Source organism: Oncorhynchus nerka, linkage group LG16 (assembly GCF_034236695.1).
Source record: "Oncorhynchus nerka isolate Pitt River linkage group LG16, Oner_Uvic_2.0, whole genome shotgun sequence".
Taxonomy (NCBI): Eukaryota; Metazoa; Chordata; class Actinopteri; order Salmoniformes; family Salmonidae; genus Oncorhynchus; species Oncorhynchus nerka.
In genome coordinates, this window is record NC_088411.1 from 34085085 (window position 1) to 34102437 (window position 17353).

The 17353-nt window shown below is 43.7% G+C and overlaps 1 protein-coding gene across 1 annotated transcript in view; it reads left to right on the forward strand.

Annotated features, from left to right (window-relative positions):
* LOC115144398 (3-hydroxy-3-methylglutaryl-CoA lyase, cytoplasmic-like) overlaps nt 1-17353 on the forward strand; it is a 30958-nt gene that overhangs the window by 4718 nt on the left and 8887 nt on the right. Inside the window, exons 2-7 of the mRNA XM_029685421.2 lie at nt 119-196; nt 3738-3845; nt 4297-4392; nt 4587-4735; nt 13857-13920; nt 15155-15343. Of these exons, the coding sequence (XP_029541281.2) occupies nt 119-196; nt 3738-3845; nt 4297-4392; nt 4587-4735; nt 13857-13920; nt 15155-15343 (684 nt within the window). The remainder of the gene's footprint in view (nt 1-118; nt 197-3737; nt 3846-4296; nt 4393-4586; nt 4736-13856; nt 13921-15154; nt 15344-17353) is intronic.

Sequence of the window (17353 nt, forward strand, 5' to 3'; positions counted from 1 at the left end):
TAACACATTATTGGACAGGAGAAACAGTTCAATGGGAAAATAGCGCTTTGGAGTTTGTGACAACAGATATAACATTTGTTTATTGTTTTCAATATCTAACATGACTCTTCATTTTCAGTGCACTTTAACACGTGAATATCCAGAGTATGTTAAAATGATTGAAGTTGGACCAAGAGACGGACTTCAAAATGAAAAGGTATATCTTTTCATCAGTCACACATCTGAATACACAGAACCCCCCCACACACACACACACACCATCCATAATCATGAAATAAGTCATGTACTGTGAGGGAATAAAATATTTGATCCCCTGCTGATTTTGTATGTTTGCCCACTGACAGAAATGATCTGTCTATAATTTTCATGGTAAGTTTATTTGAACAGTGAGAGACAGAATAACAACAAAAAAATCCAGAAAAACTTATGTCAAAAATGTTACACATTTATTTGCATTTTAATGAGGGAAATAAGTATTTGACCCTTCTGCAAAACATGACTTGGCAAAACCCGTGTTGGCAATCACAGAGGTCAGATGTTGTAGTTGGCCACCAGGTTTGCACACATCTCAGGAGGGATTTTGTCCCACTCCTCTTTGCAGATCTTCTCCAAGTCATTAAGGTTTCGAGGCTGACGTTTGGCAACTCGAACCTTCAGCTCCCTCCACAGATTTTCTATGGGATTAAGGTCTGGAGACTGGCTGGCCACTCCAGGACCTTAATGTGCTTCTTCTTGAGCCACTCCTTTGTTGCCTTGGCTGTGTGTTTTGGGTCATTGTCATGCTGGAATACCCATCCACGACCCATTTTCAATGCCCTGGCTGAGGGAAGGAGGTTCTCACCCAAGATTTGATGGTACATGGCCCTGTCCATCGTCCCTTTGATGCGGTGAAGTTGTCCTGTCACCTTAGCAGAAAAACACCCCCAAAGCATAATGTTTCCACCTCCTATGTTTGACGGTGGGGGTGGTGTTCTTGGGGTCATAGGCAGCATTCCTCATCCTCCAAACACGGTGAGTTGAGTTGATGCCAAAGAGCTCCATTTTGGTCTCATCCTCCCGTGTAGTTCTGGGCTGATTCCTCACCATTCTCATGATCATTGCAACTCCACAAGGTGAGATCTTGCATGGAGCCCCAGGCCGAGGGAGATTGACAGTTCTTTTGTGTTTCTTCCATTTGCGAACAATCGCACCAACTGTTGTCACCTTCTCACCAAGCTGCTTGGCGATGGTCTTGTAAGCCCATTCCAGCCTTGTGTAGGTCTACAATCTTGTCGCTGACATCCTTGGAGAGCTCTTTGGTCTTGGCCATGGTGGAGAGTTTGGAATCTGATTAATTGCTTCTGTGGACAGGTGTCTTTTATACAGGTAACAAGGTTGAGATTAGGAGCACTCCCTTTAAGAGTGTGCTCCTAATCTCAGCTGGTTACCTGTATAATAGACACCTGTGAGCCAGAAATCTTTCTGATTGAGAGCGGGTCAAATACTTATTTCCCTCATTAAAATGCAAATCAATTTATAACATTTTTGACATGTGTTTTTCTGGGTTTTGTTGTTATTCTGTCTCTCACTGTTAAAATAAAACTTCCATTAAAATTATAGACTGATCATTTCTTTGTCAGTGGGCAAACGTACAAAATCAGCAAGGGATCGAATACTTTTGTCCCTCACTGTACAGTGCATTCGGAAAGTATTCAGACCCCTTGACTTTTCCGTATTTCGTTATGTTACAGCCTTATTCTAAAATCGATTAAATAAAATGTTTTCCTCATCAATCTACACACAATACCACATAATGACGAAGTAAAAACAGGTTTAACAAAATAAAAGGCAGAAATAACTAATTTATGTAAGTATTCAGACTCTTTGCTATGCGACTCGAAATTGAGCTCGGGTGCACCCTGTTTCCATTGATCATCCTTGAGATGGTTCTACAACTTGATTGGAGTCCACCTGTGGTCAATTCAATTGATTGGATATGATTTGAAAATGCCCACACCTGTCTATTTCAGGTTGACAGTGCACAGTTGACAGTGCATGTCAGAGCAAAAACCAAGCCATGAGGTCCAAGGAATTGTCCATAGAGCTCCAATACAGGATTTTGTCAACTCACATTTCTGCAACATTTAAGGTCCCCGAGAACACAGTGCCCTCCATACTTCTTAAATGGAAGAAGTTTGGAATCTCCAAGACTCATCCTAGAGCTCGGCCAAACTGAGCAATCGGGGGAGAAGGGCCTTGGTCAGGGAGGTGACCAAGTACCCCATGGTCACTCTGACAGAGCTCCAGAGTTCCTCTGTGGAGATGGGAGAACCTTCCAGAAGGACAACCATATCTGCAGCCAGACAGAAGCCACTCCTCAGTAAATGGCACATGACAGCCCACTTGGAGTTTGCCAAAAGGTACCTGTAGGTCTCATCCTAGAAACAAGATTCTCTAGTCTGATGAAACCAAGATTGAACTCTTTGGCCTGAATGCCAAGCGTCATGCCTGGAGGAAACCTGGCACCGTCCCTACAGGGAAGGATGGTGGTGGCAGCATCATGCTGTGGGGATGTTTTTAAGTGGCAGGGACTGGGAGACTAGTCAGGATCGAGGGAAAGATAAAAGGAGCAAAGTACAGAGAGATCCTAAATGAAAACCTGCTCAGGACCTCAGACTGGGGTGAAGGTTCACTTTCCAACAGGACAATGACCCTAAGCACACAGCCAAGACATCCCGAAGCCACTCCTGCATTAAGTCTCTGAATGTCCTTGAGTGGCCCAGCCAGAGCCCGGACATGAACCCGATCTAACATCTCTGGAAAGACCTGAAAATAGTTGTGCAGCGATGCTCCCCATCCAACCTGACAGAGCTTGAGAGGCTCTGCAGAGGAGAATACAGGTGTGCCAAGCTTGTAGCGTCATACCCAAGAAGACTTGAGGCTGTCATCACTGCCGAAGGTGCTTCAAAAACGTACCGAGTCGGAACCATTTCCTGGAAAACAACAAAATGGAGACCGTCTGAATACTTATGCAAATGTGATATTTCAGTTTTGTATTTTTTATAAATGAGCAAAAACGTATACAAAACTGTTTTTGTTTTGACCTGGGGTATTGTGTTTAGATCGATGAGAAAAAAACAACTATTGAATACATTTTAGAAAAGGTTTTAATGTAACAAAATGTGGAAAAAGTCATGCAGTCTGAATACTTTCCAAATGCACTGTACATTTTTGCAAATGATTTATGTTCATTACACCTTTACAAACCCAATATGGTATCTAAGACCTGGAAGCTTGCTTCTTTTGTGTTAGCCCACTTTTGTATTATGTAACTATCCTTTTGATTGATTCCTGGTTGATTTGTGGATTATTTTTCTATGATTACCCATGACATGTGTTTCACATTTTCTCCTCAAAAAATGTATTGATCAAATGAACACCAACTGCCCTTAAAATCTATGGGAAACATGACATGACTTTACCAGATGGCTCATATGTTGTATATATTCAAGTCTGCTGTAGCTGTACAAATTGACATGATGACAAAGTCAAACTCAGGGGGTACTACACGCTGTACTTGTAGGAAGTACTGTATGTTTGGAAGAAGTGGACCCAGCAGGTGAGTGCTGTAAATTACTCTGGTTGCAAAGACATTGCAGCTGAATTGCCCAGATGTCCACTCCGCACATACCTCCAATCTTGACAGGGGATCAGAATCAGATCCAGAAAGAGACTGTCTCCATTTCATTGTTTTCCAGGAAATGGTTCCGACAAGAGTCAAAATCCAGCTGATAAACATGCTCTCGGAAACAGGCCTGCCTGTGATCGAGGCCACCAGCTTTGTGTCTTCAAAGTGGGTACCACAGGTAATAACTCTTCTCCGTGTTCCCAGAAAGCTGAGTGATTTATTAAGCTCTCATTGTTCTCTTCAGGACTACTGGGGGAAACCTGCTACTCCAGTATCCCAGTTAGACCCTGGACTCGCAGATGTTATTGGGGAAAACCTTGAGCTCTAGGCCTATTCCAGAACCTGTTTTCCAAGCACTTTATTCTGTTTGCCTGTGTAAAATATATGACAGTTCACCTCATGAAAGAAACTACAGATGTCTGTGTCATATTCTTGAGTTGTATTGAGACAAATGATGTGGAACAGCTATCTATGCATTTCTATATGAGCTTCTGGAAAATATGAGTTTTTGTAAAACTAGGCTACATACTAGTCTCGCTTGCCAGGTGCATGGACCTCCAACAGCCGCTGTGGGAAGAGACTATACTCTGTCGACATATTTTGTAAACATGCTTTTGTCTGTTGTCAAGATGGCGGACCACACTGAAGTGCTTCAAGCCATCCACAGATCTTCTCATGCTCGTTATCCTGTACTGACACCCAACATGCACGGCTTTCAGGATGCTGTAAGCATTTCATTATTCATCCGAGAAATCACACTCTTTAAAAAGAACAGATATCTCCCCAGGCTCCCCTGATGTGTAGTGCTGTATAAAGGTTGAGGGAACACTATGCCTGAGATGAATGGAAACGTTTTAAAGTAATGTTTGTTCCATAATCTTACATCGAAATAATGTAACTTCCCTCTGTCCTGTTGAAGGTTGCAGCTGGTGCTACTGAAGTGGCCGTGTTTGGGTCTGCCTCTGAGACCTTCAGTCAGAAAAATATCAATTGCTCTATTGATGCCAGCATGCTGAGGTTCGAGGAAGTCATTTGCACTGCTAAACAACAACAGATTCCAGTCCGTGGGTTTGTATCATTCCTCACTTTGCGCTTCTTCACCAGTAAAGCCATTTTACTTGAATATATTGCAATGATTCCATATGCTCTTTAACTGGTGTCAACCATGTACAGTTGTGGACAAATATAGTGGCACCCTTGCACTTTTCTTAAATAATGTCCTATTTCTTCTAAAAATGTAAAATTAAATACTTTTGGTCTCCACACCATGTAATTGGATTTTCAACATTGCAGAACCAATTTTGTTTTTGCAAACTTAAGTTTACAATTTTGATTAAGAATATAAAGACTGTGGCAAAGAAGGGGGTCGAGTGATAAGTGGCAGATATGTGAGAGCAGAACTAATAAACGGGCTCTGCCCGATCACTAAAATGGCCACCCCTGTCAGAACTACAGATCACAAAATGGCCGACCGCCAAAACTACAAGTCCCAGAAGCAAGGGGAACCCTCAGAAGGTGGAGCCGACTCACAGATAAAGGGTCAAGAAAAACCAGGAAGAGGGAGAGAGAGTGCTGGAAGGAGCTATGAACAATAGAGAAAGAGACTATAGAGATTGGCTGGATTTACCGTGTATGAGCTGGATTGTTTTGGACTTACCTGTTGGCGTTTGGACCTGGACCTACCGAGAACCCGATTCGTGTACCGAACCCTGCTATCCTTGACCTCGCCTACGGCCTGGGTGGACCAGGACAAACACACAGGTACTGTCCTGTTCGAAAGAACTCTCATTCTTGGGTGATTTGGTGACAGTTTACCACTTAGTTTGTGACAAACGCTCCTAACCTTGAAGAGGTTTGCCACACGTGGAGGAGGATGCGGGCATGGACTAACATACCACTGGTTAGGTAGAAAAAAAAAAAGAAAAAAATGTTCAGTTAGCACTCCAAAGGGGAGTCAGGTTTTTTTGTTTTGGCTTTGTTTGGTTAGGACAGTTTTCAGGAAAATGAGTATGGAGGGAGCCATACAGGCCCTGTTACAAGGCGGCCGCCCAACAAGAGGCAACTAGAGCTCAACAAATAGTTCATCAGGATGCAATGCGAATGTATCAGGACACGTTACAGATCCAGCACCGCACCAACCAGCTGCTCACAGAAGAGCAAGAGAGAAACACCCGGGAGTTAAGAGAAGGCCTAAAGGGGCTAGCGGACCAAATTGGGGCTCAATTACCAGCTGCAAATACCCAAAGGAGGGCCAATCATTTTCTTCAAAAAATGACAGCGCAGGATGATGTGGAAGCATATCTTACCACCTTCGAAAGGACGGCAGAGAGGAGAAGTGGCCGAAAGAAGAATGGGCAGGGCTTCTGGCACCATACCTGGCAGGGGACGCTCAAAAGCGTATTTCGACCTGGAGTTGAAAGATGCACAGGATTACGATAAACTAAAGGGAGAGATCCTGACTAGACTGGGAGTGACTGATACCGTGAGGGCACACCGCTTCCACCAGTGGTCTTACCGACCGGGACAACCCCCACGAACACAGATGTTCGACTTGATTCACCTGGCACGGAAATGGTTGCGACCAGAGACCCGGTCATCCGCCGAGATTGTCGAGACCATCGTACTCAACCAGTTTCATCGAGGTCTACCCCAAGAAGTCAGACGATGGGTTGGCCAGAACGAGGTACTTTCCGCCGACCACCTCGTGGGCTTGGTTGAACGGTATTGTACGGCAAGAACAGCTGAGCAGGCACAGGAGGAAAGATTCCCGTTCCCCAGGCATGGGCGAACCAGCGAACGGGGTAAGGCTGTCCCAACATTTAGAGGGGGAAGAGAGCAGCGTGGGGCCATGAGGAAAGAATCAGAATCAGGCCAAGACACTAAGGGAAAAAACGGAAACCGGGACTGGGGGTCGAGGGGGTCTCCCCCCCGAACCCCTATTATCTGTTACAATTGTAATCAACCAGGACATATTGCAGCCTACTGCCCTATTAAAGAAGAGCCAATGCAATGTAACCTTGAGTGAAAATGAAGATGATATACGGTATGCATGTCCTGTTGTAACCACTGTACTTGAAAGATCAAGAAACAAACATATGTGCAGGGTGAAGGTTGAAGGGAAAGAGGTTGAAGCACTGCTGGATTCCGGCAGTATGCTAACCCTGGTCGTTGCAGGCCTAGTGCCGAATCATAAACTGGATACAAGACAGGATATCAGTGTTACATGCATTCATGGGGATACCCGTCTGTACCCCACGGCCTTAGTGAGCATACAAACAGAGGACGGTCTGCTGGATTATGAGGTCGGCGTGGTCCCAAAGATGCCATATGATGTAATATTGGGTCGAGACTTTCCTAACTTTGCGAAGTTAGGCCACAAGAATGGCATATTTGAGAAGCCAACAACCCTGACCAAGCAGGAAGAAGCATGGGGCCTTCAACCAAAGCCAAGAAAAGAGGTCTCCCAGGGGACAACATCACAGGTGCTAGTAGGGGAGGAGGAGGATGAAGTGGCAAACCTCGCTGATAACGAACAGCCCAGTACTAGTGGGGCTGGGGTCGATCTGAATCCAGAGGACGACGATCTAGAACCAGCAGACCTGGCAGGGTCCTTGACTAATTTTGGGACGGCCCAAAACCAGGATCCAACGCTGCAGCAAGCCAGAGCAGATGTGCAGGTCGTAGATGGTACTCCCATAAATGTTGGGATGATGCCTAATAGTTTTCCCCACTTCATCATGAAAAAGGGTTTGGTGTACAGAGTCTCGAAAATAGGGGTTGATGTGGTGGAACAGTTGTTGGTTCCCACTCGGTACCGGAGGACAGTACTGGATCTAGCTCATGGGCACATTCTGGGTGGACACCTTGGTATCGATAAAACCCGAGACCGGATTGTAAGGAGGTTTTACTGGCCAGGAATTCAAGCTGAAGTGGCTCGGCATTGTGGAGAGTGCCCGGAGTGCCAGTTAACAGCTCCCGACCAGCTTTTAGAAGCCCGTTAGTGCCACTCCCCATAATCGAAACGCCATTTGAGAGGATAGCGATGGATTTAGTGGGCCCACTACCCAAATCCGCCAGAGGGCACCAATACATTCTGGTCATTCTAGATTATGCCACTCGCTACCCAGAAGCCATTCCCCTTCGGACGATGACTTCCAAAAATATTGCAAAGGAATTAGTGCTCTTGTTCACCAGGGTAGGGGTTCCAAAGGAGATCCTTACCGACCAGGGGACCCCCTTTATGTCCCGCCTTATGGCGGACCTTTGTAAACTGTGGCAGGTGAAACAGTTGAGGACATCGGTTTACCATCCTCAGACGGACGGGCTGGTTGAGAGATTCAACCGAACCCTGAAGTCAATGCTCAGGAAGGTAATCGATAAGGATGGGAAAAACTGGGATTGCATGTTGCCGTATCTGATGTTTGCCATTAGAGAGGTTCCTCAAGCCTCACTGGGGTTTTCTCCTTTTGAGCTGGTATATGGGAGGCATCCCGGGGGAATCTTAGACATCGCCCGGGAAACCTGGGAGCACCAATCCACCCCGTATACTAGTGTCATAGAGCACGTCACGGAAATGCAAGATAGGATAGCCACAGTCATGCCCATCGTCAGAGAGCACATGAGACAAACACAGGAACACCAGCGGCACACTTATAACCGGCAGGCTACCCTGAGAGAATTTCAACCGGGAGATAAGGTGTTAGTGCTGATCCCCACGGTAGAGTGTAAACTACTAGCCACATGGAAAGGACCATATGAAGTACTGGAGAGAATAGGAGAGGTCAATTATCGGATCCGACAGCCAGGTCGACGGCCCCAGGAACAGATTTATCACATAAACCTGTTAAAAGCATGGAGAGAGAGAAAAACACTAATGGTCACATACCCCACACACATTCAGGAGACAGCCGAAGTAAATATTTCACCCACTCTGTCCCCAGCGCAAGTACAGGAAGTAAAGACCCTGATCCAGAAAAACAGAGATGTGTTTTCAGAGGTACCTGGCCGAACTGAGGTTACGGCTCATGATATCGTTTCCCTACCAGGGAGAAAAGTGAGTATGAGGCCATATCGGGTACCCGAGGCTCGACGGGCCGCGATTAGAGCAGAGACTGAGAAAATGTTGACAGCTGGAGTGGTCGAAGAGTCACATAGTGAGTGGTCTAGCCCAATTGTGATGGTCTCCAAGCCCGATGGGTCTTTGCGGTTCTGTAACGACTTTCGGAAGGTAAATGAAATCTCGAAGTTTGATGCCTACCCCATGCCCCGAGTAGATGAACTACTGGAGAAAATCGGTCATGCTCGGTACATTACGACCCATGATCTGACAAAAGGGTACTGGCAAATTCCTCTGACCCCCAGGGCCAAAGAAAAGACAGCCTTTGCAACACCTGACGGTTTGTTTCAATACACCGTCATGCCATTCGGCTTACACGGGGCCCCAGCCACCTTTCAACGGCTCATGGACAAAGTCCTAAAACCGCACAAAGCATACGCCACAGCTTATTTAGATGACGTGGGGATCTACAGCCCAGATTGGGAATCCCACTTACCCCGGGTACAGGCAGTGTTAGACGCCCTTAGAAAGGCAGGGCTCACAGCAAACCCTGCCAAGTGTTATGTGGGGTTAGAGGAAACAGAGTACCTGGGATACACTGTGGGAAGAGGGTTAATCAAACCCCAACATAAGAAGGTGAAGGCAATTAGAGAATGGCCGAAACCAGTAAATAAGAAGCAGGTTCGAGCCTTCCTAGGGCTGACCGGTTACTACCGGAAGTTCATCCCAAGTTATGCCACAGTGGCCGCCCCACTTACCGACATGACTAGAGCCAGAGGGCCAAACATGGTCAAATGGGATGAAAGGGCCACCAAAGCATTTAGGACATTACAGGAGGCTCTCTGCTGTAATCCAGTGCTGGTGGTACCAGACTTTGAGAAAGAGTTTGTGGTTCAGACGGATGCCTCAGAGGTCGGCTTGGGAGCAGTGCTATCCCAAGAGGTAGAAGGGTGGAACACCCCATCCTGTTTTTAAGCAGGAAGCTGGAACCACGGGAAACCAACTACTCAGTCGTTGAGAAAGAGGCGCTGGCAGTAAAGTGGGCTCTAGAAAGCCTGAAGTACTACCTGCTGGGGCGCCACTTCACCCTCATCAGTGACCATGCCCCACTCACCTGGATGCATAGGGCTAAAGAGAAGAACGCTCGGGTGATGCGGTGGTTTTGAGTCTCCAACCGTTTCATTTTGACTTGAAACACAGAGCAGGGAAGGAAATGGGAAACGCGGATGGGTTATCCCGCATGCATGCATATTTTGCTGCGGTAGCCCGACCTAGGTCGGATCTAGGGGAGAGATATGTGGCAAAGAAGGGGTCGAGTGATAAGTGGCAGATATGTGAGAGCAGAACTAATAAACGGGCTCTGCCCGATCACTAAAATGGCCACCCCTGTCAGAACTACAGATCACAAAATGGCCGACCGCCAAAACTACAAGTCCCAGAAGCAAGGGGAACCCTCAGAAGGTGGAGCCGACTCACAGATAAAGGGTCAAGAAAAACCAGGAAGAGGGAGAGAGAGTGCTGGAAGGAGCTATGAACAATAGAGAAAGAGACTATAGAGATTGGCTGGATTTACCGTGTATGAGTTGGATTGTTTTGGACTTACCTGTTGGCGTTTGGACCTGGACCTACCGAGAACCCGATTCGTGTACCGAACCCTGCTATCCTTGACCTCGCCTACGGCCTGGGTGGACCAGGACAAACACACAGGTACTGTCCTGTTCGAAAGAACTCTCATTCTTGGGTGATTTGGTGACAGTTTACCACTTAGTTTGTGACAAACGCTCCTAACCTTGAAGAGGTTTGCCACAAGACACATTTTATGGACATGGGTACTGTGGGCCCTGAACGTGTACATGTCATCATGTAATCAACAGACTATCAATGTGTTTTCGAGTCCAATGATTAACTTTGTGTCCAAAAACTGGGTCTCCATCGAAGGTGAAGACGGCCATCAAGGAACTTCACTGGACTATATGCAAACTGGAACAATATACCCTGAGGCTGTATTTATTGTAGCTGGGGATTTTAACAAAGCAAATTTGAGAACAAGGCTACTTAAATTCTTCCAGCATATTGATTGTGCTACTTGCATAGGCAATACCCTCGACCACTGCTACTCTAACGTCCACGATGCATACAAAGCCCTCCCTTAGGAAAATCTGACCATGACGCCATCTTGCTCCTACCGTCTTATAAACAGAAACTCAAACAGGATGTAACAGTGACGAGAACCATTCAACACTGGTCCGACCAATCGGAAGCGACGCTTCAAGATTGTTTTGATTAGGTGGACTGGAATATGTTCCGGTCAGCCTCAGAACAACATCGACCTACACGCTGACTCGGTGAGTGTGTTTATAAAGAAGTGCATTGGAGATGTACCCACTGGGACTATTCAAACCTACCCTAACCAGAAACCGTGGATGGATGGCGGCATTCGCGCAAAACTGAAAGTTCGATCCAAAGCATTTAACCATGGAAAGAGGTCTGGGAATATGACTGAATATAAACAGTGTAGTTATTCCCTCCACAAGGGAATCAAACAAGCGACCTGCCAGTACAGGGACAAGGTGGAGTCGCAATTCAACGGCTCAGACACGCGACGTATGTGGCAGGGTCTACAGGAAATCACGGACTACAAAAAGAAAACCAGCCACGTCACGGACACAGACGTCACGCTTCCAGACAAATTAAACACTTTCTTTGCCCGCTTTTTTGAGGAAATTAAAGTGCCACATGGCATGCTAACAAGGACTGCCCCCCCCCCCCCCCCCCGCTCCCTATCCCAGTCTGTTGTCCCCACACGCACAGCACCCAATGTCAAAGGAAGGCCAAAAAGATCATCAAGGACATCAGCCACCCGAGCCACTGCCTGTTCACACCGTTACCATCCAGAAGATGAGGTCAGTACAGGTGCATCAAAGCAGGGACCGAGAGACAAAAAAAAAAAAGCTTCTATCTCAAGGCAATCAGAATGCTAAACAGCAATCACTAACTCTGGATGTCATAAGGTGAATGCACCAATTTGTAAGTCGCTCTGGATAAGAGCGTCTGCTAAATGACTTAAATGTAAATGTAACTCAGAGAGGCTGCTGCCTACATTAATATAAACTAGTCACTTTATACGATGTCTCTTTTAAATAATGCCACTTTAATAATGTTTACATATCTTACATTACTCATATCAGATGTATATACTGTATTTTATACCGTCTATTGCACCTTGCCTATGGCGCTTGGCCATCGCTCATCCATATACTTACATGTACATATTCTCATTCACCCCTTTAGATTTGTTTGTATTAGGTAGTTGTTGGGGATTGTTAGATTACTTATTAGATATTACTGCACTGTCGGAACTAGAAGCACAAGCACTTCGCTACACTTGCATTAACATCTGCTAATGTGTATGTGACAAATCAAATTTGATTTGATTTGAGGTTGTGGGTCTTCCAACAGGACAATGACCCCAAACACACATCAAAAGCACCCAAGAATGGTTCAAGAAGAAACACTGGACTCTTTGAATCACATCCATAGCCCACGGCGAGAACTGAAAACAGCAGTTGGTGGAGGGCAACCCTCAAACATTGAAGAATTAGAGCAGTTTGCTACTGAAGAGTGGGCCAAATTGCCAGTAGAAAGGTGCAACAAGCTCATTGAAGGCTACAAGAAGCAATTGTTGGCAGTTATCTTGGCCAAAGACTGTGGAACCAAGTAATAGCTCTGGGATGCCAATAACTTTGTCCATGCCATTTTGTCTTTATTTTCTCAATTAAAATTGAAAGTTTAAGTTTATAAAAATAAAATTGGTTCTGTAATGTTGAAACTCCAATAAGGTGTGGAGACTTTATTGTTGTGGTTGCAATTTTAGCTTATTTTTTTATGAAATAGGGAAATATTTAAGAAAAGTGAAAGGGTTCCAATATATTTGACCACAACTGTATGTTTATGTTGACTTTGGAAAAAGAATGCACTGCTGTAAAAGGTTTCAAAGGCCTAATGTTACTCTCTCTCTGTTAGCAAAGGTACACTCAGACAGTGATAAATGACTCCAGAAATAATAGGTTAACAAGCAAATTTCCAGATGTGCACTGAATCGTTCTATGTGTTGCTTCAACTACAAGTCCAGATGGACAGTATAGAATCGCTGACATGAAGCATGTTTAAATTTTGTGGTACAGTAGCCCCCTTTCATCCAAACAACGCAGCAATGCCATGGCAACGCATCAGTTTGACACAGGCATTCTGGCATATCTCTTGCTGTTGGAGATGGCTTGGGCAGCACTCCCTTCCCTCGAGTCCTGCTAGAACTTGCTGGATATTCCGGTGACAAACTGAGGTATCGTCTAACGACTGCGAGCCCAAGAGAAACATTTTCTACTTTTCACATGTCCGCTATTTCAAGCAGTGAACGTTTCCTACACATATGGAATAGGCATATTGTTTGATTTCACCCCCCTGCATAATTTCTCATTGCTACTGTCAACAACATAACCACTACATATAACAAAATATTCAACACCAATTGGTTATAAGATTTGAAGTCTATATTGCACTGGCAGTTAGCGGTTACTGAATCCAGAAAACAGAGTTATGGTCTACCTTAATTCTAATGACAGATAGCATAAATTATGACTTTTTGACCAGAGAGAGTTAACCTTTTAGTGCAATTCACTGTGTAACATGTGGCCAAGTTGGCATGTTTATGACCCATGTATTAATATATTCCATGTGTGTTTATGACCCATGTATTAATATATAGTACCAGTCAAAAGTTTGGACACACCTACTCATTCAAGAGTTTTTCTTCATTTTCACTATTTTCTACATTGTAGAATATTAGTGAAGACATCAACACTATGAAATAACACATAACACAAGAATCTCAAATGTAAAATATATTTTGATTTGTTGAACACTTTTTGGTTACTACATGATTCCCTATGTGTTCGTTCATAGTTTTTATATCTTCAATATTATTCTACAATGTAGAAAATAGTCAAAATAAGGAAAAACCCTTGAATGAGTGCATGTCCAAACTTTTGACTGGTACTATATGTGTGTTTATGACCCGTGTATTAATATATGCCAAGTGTGTTTATTTGACCATGTATGTTTGTTTTCTTTTAGATATGTTTCTTGTGCACTAGGATGTCCATATGAGGGACCCATTGAACCCACTAAAGTTGCAGAGGTAAGGCAACACTTCTGCGTTGCCGCCTTGTGTCAATAATGGACATACTCTATACCTTATGCGTGGGTCGCTCCACGATATTAGTACCTTTTGGCTCGTGTAACTTGTTGAAAAAATCTAGTTTTATTTCACCTAATATTAACATTCTGTCACAAAGAGCACATGTTCAACCTAATAAAAAAAAATCCTATCTCAAAAATAACTGTAGTAAGTGCCTATTAAGTGCCAAATCAAGTAACAGTTTTGACCATAACAGGGTTGACCGTAACAGGGTTGACGATTTAATCGTACATCAGTCATAAATACCTTGTGACAGGGGAAATGGAAGCTTGTTGTGTGCAACAGGGAGAGGCAATTTAATGCAAGCTTCACAAAGAAAATGCCATTTTTCAAAGATTTCTATTCAAATCAACACTGGAGTTGCTTACCAAGAAGACATTGAATGTTCCTCAGTGGCCTATTTACAGTTTGTTTTTACGGTTTGAAAATCTATGAATCTAAGACTTGAAAATTGCTGTCTAGCAATGATCAACCATCAACTTGACAGAGCTGGTAGAATTTTTAAAAGAATAATGGGAAAATATTGTGCAATCCAGGTGTGCAAAGCTCTTCTAGACTCATAACTGTAATTATCACCTGTTGGGGTATTTTGTGTAGATGGGTGAGAGAAAAAAATATATTAAATAAATGTTGAATTCAGGCTGTAACATAACAAAATGTGAAATAAGTCAAGTGGTATGAATACTTTCTGAAGGCACTGTCTAGTAAAGAGCACTTCATTTCATATACAGTGTCAGGCTTTTGAAAATCCAACATTGGTGGACAATTTCTATTTAAAACATCAAAGGGAGGCCGTAGGGAATAATTTTTTGTAAATGTATAATCTAAACAATGTCAAACACCCGAAAGGACTGTTTTCTAGATTTAAAAAAAACATTCATATATCTGTGATGCTGTAACTACAGTATACACCGTTCTTCTTTTTTATGTTAAAATGTAACCTTAATGTAACTAGGCAAGTCAGTTAATAAAGAACAAATTCTTATTTGCAATGACGGCCTACATCGGCCAAAAGCGGACCACTCTGGGCTAATTGTGCACCGCCCTATGGGACTCCCAATCACGGCCGGTTGTGATACAGCCTGGATCATATCAAGCAAGAGAGCTCTGAGGTCCAGCATGTTTATGTTTCCAATGGACTTGTTATGATAAGTTGCTCTATTCTTGGCTATAGGTGGTAAAGCGGTTGTATGAACTGGGCTGCTACGAGGTGTCTCTGGGGGACACTATTGGCGTGGGCACCCCAGGCTCCATGGCCAAGATGCTGCACTACGTCATGAAAGAGGTACCCAGCAGCGCTCTGGCCGTTCACTGCCACGACACCTACGGCCAGGCTCTGGCCAACATCCTAACTGCACTGCAGGTAATGAGCTAACTGCTAACATTTAAGCACAATATGGGCACTACGGTTGTTTCAAACACATATTTTTTAGATCCCCTGACAATCTAGGGTATGAGTAATGTGGAGTAAAACGTTACTGAAAGGATGCATGGTAAACGTTCATGACACAATACATAACAATGTGGTAGAGGGCCATTATGAAGTGGTCCAAGATGGTACATATGTTGGATATTCATTTGAGCCAGTTTGCTACAGCAGGAAAATAATCCTGCAGCAATAGGAAATGTGTATTATAATTCATGGACATTTTTGTAGGGGCTTAACTTTTGTAAGGGAAAATCAAGTCTGAAATTTCAAAGTGGATATTTCACTCAACTACACTACAAGTTTTACATTTCCTACATTGCAGGAAAGTTGTCACCAAATAAAGGTCCTACATCTGTATTATGAAGGCTTTTGTGTACCAAACGTCTTGTGTGCTCCGATTGTTTTGTGAGAATTGAGGAGACATTGTTTGCTTGACTGAAAATATATTCATAAACAACAAAAACAAAGGTATATGTCACAATAGGACATACTGTACAGAAATAGGAGAACACACATCTCAATTTGGAATTGGGAACATGATCTGGAAGTCCCCCACAAAGTAAAATAATACAAAAACTGCACACCAATAAAATCCCAGAATCATAATGAACACAAGATATGCTCTCCTATTACCAGCACCTACATTAAAGATAATAAAATAGTATTTCACAGATCATCAATAAAGCTTTATCCTCTCTTTAAACCACAATATCCAATGAAGTTGTACAAAGCTTCCTGGAACACCACTCTTCTATTGTGTTTTTCACCACCCCTCCGGAGTGAACCTATAACCCGGGAGTCAGTCAGGTCATAAACCAGAGGTAAGGTAGACATGGCTGTATCAGTTCTCTGGGGAACCTCATTGTGCTCTGTCTCCCAGTTTGTCATCCTTGGCAGCGGAGGGATGATCTTTTGGTGCTGGGCGGGGGGGTCAGAAGATGTGAAGGGGGTTCACACAAAGGCTCACCTATTCAGTGTCTGTTTCACATGACAGTGCCCTGGCCTTGACAATGGTACTGAGTGTGAGCGGAGGAAACAGCCAGCCCTGAGGGGTCCCAACTCATGTGCTGCTTGGCTGTTGAACTATTTGACAATGCTGCACTTAAAGGGCATGGGGAAAATGATCCTATCATTGGCCCGCATGAAACACATGGAAAATGGAGAAGGCGAAAGAAACCGGTCCAGACCAGTAACTATGTAACTGAGACAGCGAGAATGCAGTGACTATCGCTGGATTCATTGAGAAATCGAGAGCTTGGGACTATAAGGTTCTATCTGCAAAAATATGATTCTGAGATAATTCGCTTTAAAGTTTCGCAACCCTCATTGTGTCAGCAATTTTAATCTCGTTTTCTTTTGAACTTAACAACATGGATTTGGGTATTTAAAGTACTATATAGGTAGAGAACATTGAACAGAACAAGGCTATGTCAATAACAACATTTTGACAAAAATGCAGATAGAAAGTTATTTTCCCAGTCTCCCAAAAAGTGACATGGTAAGACACTTAGAAAAACAGAACAATTCAGAATGAAAAAGGCATCAGTCACTTAAGAAAAGGATTTGTTGTGCTGCAATCCCACTTACCCTAAATAACCCTGTCTGCATAACTTTTAGCACTGATTCATGGCTTTATTTATGAATTTATCTACTCAGAAAATACACCAGTGTTAAATCAACACTGACAGTGTTACATTTAACACTGATCCAGTGTCTCTGCAGTTCCACACTTTTCAGTCTTAAATTAACATAGTGCTTAGTCTATAATACCTTATTTGCATAAAAACATTAATATTGAAACAAACAATTCTAAAAATCGACCTGCAATAGAGCATGCTGGAAATGTGATAATGATGGCTCTGGTTTTGGTTTAACACTGGTTATTATCACCAACACTGGGGTTATTTTACACCCATTAGTGTTAATGTATCACTTACAGAGTTC